Below are 5,970 nucleotides of genomic sequence, written 5' to 3' on the forward strand. Positions count from 1 at the left end.
TTTCCACTGTTTGACGTTGTTGACCTGCCATGTCCCCCTGCAATTCCTGTTCCTGGGTGTTCCCATATTCAGTGTTCTTAATTATTTCTTTATCCATTCTGTGAAACAAACTTTGGGTTGCTTTTGCCTTAATACTTTTGTGCTTGTTGGGTATCCCCGAAGATACCTGCACAGTCTTGAGAATTTAGGATAGTTTTATTCACCGGTAGTGAGGGAAATATTTTGGTGCCTGTAAGATACTTGGGTATTGGGAGACTCTGCTTCATTTTTGACAGATTAAAACTTACAGCATTTTGGGCATTTAAAACACTAAATCCATCAACTTCAGATGAGTAGAGAGTGCAGTGCAGAGAGCTCAACATTTGCAGATGTGTCTCCAGAGTTCCAGGTGTCCAGGAAATGAGGCACATGATCAGATGTTGGTTGAAGTGGTTTGTCTTCTTTCAGAGAGTATTCTATGGCAGAAACTGGGATTTAATAAACTTCTCCACAGTGATGTGCTGATGACTTAGAACAGGTCCCTAATTCAAAATGGGAAAAATATCCTATGCAAGTAAGCATTTGTGGAGTCTGACTGACAATTGGATAGGCCAGATTTGGGTTTCTGTTGGTAGTGTTCTTGGATAATTAGTTGATTTTTTTCCTGTACAATATTTATTAACTGTGTATGCTTCATTAGAAGGTTTAAGTACAAAACTGTTTCCTTGTTAATTGTGTGTGTCTTACTTCAGGGAACCTGTGTGCTTATCTGAGTTATGATTATGTCCTTAAGAATTATACAACTAACCACAAAATGTATTGAACTATCTGAAATGAAGATCACAGTGGAATAAAACCACTTGATTTTGGTATTACAAAGTTTGAAATTAGTGTCTGTAGAGGGGTAAAGCAGTCTGTGCAATTAGCCACCACTTTGTTTTTCTCGTGGTAAATTGGGGTTCTGCTGCTCTGAACTTAAGCATCACTTACTGAAGCTGTTGCACTTTTTGCTTAGACGATGGGAAGGTGGAGATCCAGGTGTATCCAATCAGAAGACACCAACCACTATCCTCCTAACACCAGAGAGAAAGTTTCATAGCTTTGGCTATGCAGCAAGAGATTTCTACCATGACTTGGATCCCACTGAGTCAAAGCACTGGTTATATTTTGAAAAGTTTAAGATGAAGCTACATACCACTGGTGTAAGTAATAACAAAGTAGCATTTGCTGCTCAAATTATTTTCTTCTGAACAGTACTAGATTTTTGCCTGAAGATTTTCAACTAGATGTGAAGCAGCTCTATTTCTAAGTTTAGAGAGTCAATTAAGCAAATTAAACTCTAAACATGATTCATTTTGCTTCTCCCTGCATTTGGCAACTGTATTTTGCCAGGCTTCTTTCTAGATCTTATAAGTTCAGTGTCTGCTTTGCTTATATCTTCATGTCCTGGTTTTCCTGGGTGAAATTCATAGCTCTTTGGGGAGTCTGCATGAGTTTGGTTTCTCCTATAAATCTAGTCAGCAGAATTGGAATGTAAGAGCCACACTCGTCTCTAGCACAGAGGAGCAAATTCACCCAGAATTTGTTGCCAAAACTACAAGTGCAAATCATGCTGTTAATTTGACATTATTCCTACTGATTGCATTTTTGTCTTTAATCCATTCTAGGCTTTTGGGAATTGGCCAGTACTTTCTGTATTTGAGGTGTTTTCTGGTTCCATGTGTTGGTGGGAAGCCAAAAATCTGTGCTTTTAACTCTTAACTTGGATTAAATATCTTGCATATGCAGCTTGGGTGCAATTAATTACAGATACATTTATAGCAATTATTTGATATTTAGTCCATCTTTCTCTCTCTGCCTGTAGTTATCTGTAGACGTGGTGTTTAAAAACAAAGTGTAAAATAAGCAGCAAATGTCATGCTCCAGGAAATTCAAGGGATAAATCCTCTTCAGAACAGTTTTGTCACTTTTTCCTAACCAGGTGGATAATGGAGAATTCCCTTTCCTCAAGCAGTGGGAACTAATTTCATGTTTACCTTTTTTCTTTTAATAACTTCCAGTTATTTTCTTTCATGTAGAATCTTACCATGGAGACAGACCTGACAGCTGCAAATGGGAAAAAAGTCAAAGCACTTGAGATATTTGCTTATGCTTTGCAGTTCTTTAAGGAACAGGCATTAAAGGTAAGGTAATGCTTCCTTATCAAGATTTTTGTATTTAGAACTGGTATAAATAAGCTTAACACTTCTAACCTTGCCAAGCTTTGACCTCAGTAGTATTTGATGTAAACAAAGCAAGGCAGGTGTAGAAATTCTGGGCAGACTGTGGACTCTGCAGAGCTCACAATAGCCTGAAGTAATTTCCTGTTGCACAGGGCAGGTTGGATTCACTAATAGTATAACTGTGGTGTAGAGTTCCGAATATCTTTTTATTGGCTTAAGTATTTTCTACTGATTTTTCGATGGAAAAAACCCATTGATTTGACAAGAAAATTTAAAAGCACAAGAGGTGAAGCTTGGGAATTAAATTTGAGTCCTTATTCCCTGCATTTCTGCTGCTGGGACACTGGATCATTCTATGTCCATGCAAGTTTCTCTCTCATGTTGAAGAACTGGCACTGTGAAATGCAATAGAATGAACAACTGCTGATGTCTTCTGCCCCAGCCTGACTTTGTCTTTACTGATTAAGCGAAGAGAAGTTGCCTGAGCTGAATTTATTTTGTAATACAAAGGTTATTAAAAGATCATTTATAATTTGGTGACCCCCAAACCCAGTTCTCTTAGCCTCTCCTCATAAGACTTGTGCTTCAGTCCCTTCTCCGGCTCTGTTGTCCTTCTCTGGACATGCTTCAGTGCCTCAATAGCCTGACTTTGTCTTTACTGATTAAGCGAAGAGAAGTTGCCTGAGCTGAATTTATTTTGTAATACAAAGGTTATTAAAAGATCATTTATAATTTGGTGACCCCCAAACCCAGTTCTCTTAGCCTCTCCTCATAAGACTTGTGCTTCAGTCCCTTCTCCGGCTCTGTTGTCCTTCTCTGGACATGCTTCAGTGCCTCAATGTCCTTCTTGTAGTGAAGTGAGCTGAACAGAGGATTTGAGGTGTGACCTCAGCAGTGCTGACTTTAGGGCCAGGGGATGATCATTGCCCTGCTCCTGCTGGTTGCACTATTGCTGATCCAAACCAGGATGCCACTAGCCACCTTGGCCACCTGTGCATGCTGCTGGCTCAGGTTCAGCTGCTGTCAACCAGCACCCCCAGGTCCTTTTTCACTGGACAACTTTCTAGCCACTCTGCCCCCAGCCTGTAGCACTGCAGGGGGTGTTGTGACCCAAGTGCTGGACCCAGCACTTGGTCTTGTTGAACCTCATACAGTTGGCCTTGGACTATTGATCCAGCCTATCCAGATCCCTCTGCAGTGCCGTTCTGCTGCGCAGCAGATTGACCATCCCTGGAGGTTTTCAAGCTGAGACTGGATGTGGCACTTAGTGCCATGGTCTAGTAACCATGGTAGGGTTGTACTCGATGATCTTTGAGATCTCTTCCAGCCAGGTTGATTCTGTGATTCTATAGCAGTCCCATCCAGCTTGGTGTTGTCTGTGTTACTTGGTTGCCTGATCCTGAATGCATGTTTATGCAGAAAATCTAACAAGCATTAGGGAGAAACAGACCAACAGAACCAAGACAGACGTCTATTAGGGCTTTAATTTTTTAATTCATGGTGTTGTCTTCTGATGAACTGTCTCCATTTATGTTGTCTTTTGTTTTTTCCTCTTTTTTGTCCCTCCTGTGGTTGGTGTTGGTAGGGAAAATAGATATTATTTTCTATTTCCCATCTGAAACGTTGCAGTATTCATTTCTTGTAATATTCTTCTTGGATCACAAGAGTGTTTTTCGTGTCCTTCAGTGAAATACATGCCCCCAGTAAACAGATCAGTAAACAGATTTTGAGATTTTAAAATCTCCTGTAAACAGTCAATTGTGAGTTAAGTAAACATTGGCTTTAAATGTGCCACTATAATGTCAACGTAAGCAGAGCAGTTCCTGGGTCAAATCAGAACATTCATCCAAGCAAGCATTGTTTAAAATAGCCTTGTTGTTATAAGCTAACCTACTTTTTTGAATGGGTTTAATTTATTTTCTCTGAGATCTCAGTCTATTCCTGCAGAGAAACAGTCCTACCACAGCTCAAATGCCAGTCTTTTTTAACTATATTTTGGGGTTGATTATGGAGTCACAGGCTTGAACCTGTGCATAGACTGCAGAAATTCTTGGCAAATATGAATGGTGTTGGGTACAATCCCACATATTTGCTGTGCTGCCTGTTCAGGGCTACATCCTTTCCTGATGTTAATAACTAAATCCCTGGCATTTGTGAGTGAATCCTGGAACTAATTAGACTAGCAATGTAAATGAGCTGTTACATTGGACTATAATCTGTCCATTTTTGGTGCCCTGTGCAGTATAAAGGTGCTACTTTTCCAGCATGGATTTTTGAACTGCAGCATAGCTAAACAAACACAACACCTTGGCACAGCACATGCAGAAATATTTTTTTACATTCTAAAGGCCTGTTGTTCACCTTTCTGAACCTTTCTATGTTTGGATGGAGGTTTAGATAGGACATATGGTAATGACATTTTACTTGGAACCTTTCCAAAAACATGTCAGTATATCACCTAATTTGCAAATGCAGGACAGACTTCCTCTTTTTAAGGGGGGGAAAAAAGGACAATAAAAGTGCTAAACTAGTCTTGAATGCTTGCTTAAAGCAAAATTTTGAAGGAGCAGTCAGTCATTTTTTTTAAAGGAGTTAACTGTAACTTCCCCTTGTTAACTGCGTTGTAAAAATTTGATTTAAAGGTAAGTGGTGTATAAAGAAGTCATTGAAAACTCCAGATTGTATAAAACCTAATGTTCATCAGTGATACCTCAAATATTTTTCTGTGTGTTAATCAAGATGCAAGTGTGAATTCTTCAACCTAACAGCAAATTCCGTACTGTGACTGAGAATGTACATAAATGTTCCACAATATTCCAAAGTGCCTGAGCTGCTTTTACAAAAACTAACTTTTCCACTTTATGTTAAGCAGTAAACTTTTCTATAGGCCTCCTTGAGAAAGATTCAACCTTATTCCCACCTTTTGGCACACAGAGCATTCTTGACAGGTTGGAAGTAATTCTGATTTGTAGCATAGGTGCAACAGGAAAAAAATGGAAAAGAGAGAGTTACTGTTACTAGAGCCAGCAGAAAATAATGTTTTCTTATAAAGTAGTCACCCATCATTTTGCATTCACCTCTGTTTTCCTTTTATTCAGGAGCTCAGTGACCAAGGAGGCTCGGATTTTGAAAACACTGAAGTGAGATGGGTCATTACAGTACCTGCCATTTGGAAGCAGCCTGCAAAGCAATTCATGAGACAAGCTGCCTATAAGGTAATATTACAGGCTGAATGTAGAAATGCCCCTTCAAAGCCCTAGTTGATAGGCTAAATGATAAACTGTCTTTGGGACAATTTGCTCTAATATAAACTGTATAAATCTGGTCTAGAATCATTGAAAGAGGAGTTACAGCAGTAGCTGTAAGTTATATGTATTCACCTCTTAAATGCATTTTTCTTTCTATTTATTTTTATGTATTGGTGTCCCTCACTGCAGACTCTGATGTTTTAATCATCTTGTACGATGTAGTCCTGCTGAGTTCAGTGCACATGGAACAGATGCAGTTTTGAGACCTAAGGGAAAGTTGATTTTAAAATACTGGACACAGTTTCGGTTTGTTATTTTCTTTAGGTCATCACAGACTTTTAAAGTAAAAAAAAAAAAAAAAAAAGGAGGGAAAGAAAGAGCTTCCTTGGTGGGACCTTTTTTTCCGGTTCCTATTTTCCCACAGTAGGAATGAAAGGGCTGTGAACCAGATAGTCTGGATGTAAAATTAAATTCAAATGTTATTTTCACCAGTAAGAGGCTTATCTGCATTTAACTCTTTC

General features: G+C 39.1%; 1 protein-coding gene across 1 annotated transcript in view; it reads left to right on the top strand.

Moving 5' to 3' along the window:
- Nucleotides 1–959: 959 nt before the first annotated feature.
- HSPA12A (heat shock 70kDa protein 12A) overlaps nucleotides 960–5,970 on the top strand; it is a gene marked incomplete at its 5' end in the record, with an annotated part of 29,060 nt that continues 24,049 nt past the window's right edge. The window contains 3 exons of the mRNA XM_009070084.1: nucleotides 960–1,181; nucleotides 2,058–2,162; nucleotides 5,300–5,416. Coding sequence (XP_009068332.1) covers nucleotides 960–1,181; nucleotides 2,058–2,162; nucleotides 5,300–5,416 — 444 coding nt within the window. The remainder of the gene's footprint in view (nucleotides 1,182–2,057; nucleotides 2,163–5,299; nucleotides 5,417–5,970) is intronic.

The sequence above is a fragment of the Acanthisitta chloris genome, unplaced genomic scaffold (genome assembly GCF_000695815.1).
Source record: "Acanthisitta chloris isolate BGI_N310 unplaced genomic scaffold, ASM69581v1 scaffold11092, whole genome shotgun sequence".
NCBI lineage: Eukaryota > Metazoa > Chordata > Aves > Passeriformes > Acanthisittidae > Acanthisitta > Acanthisitta chloris.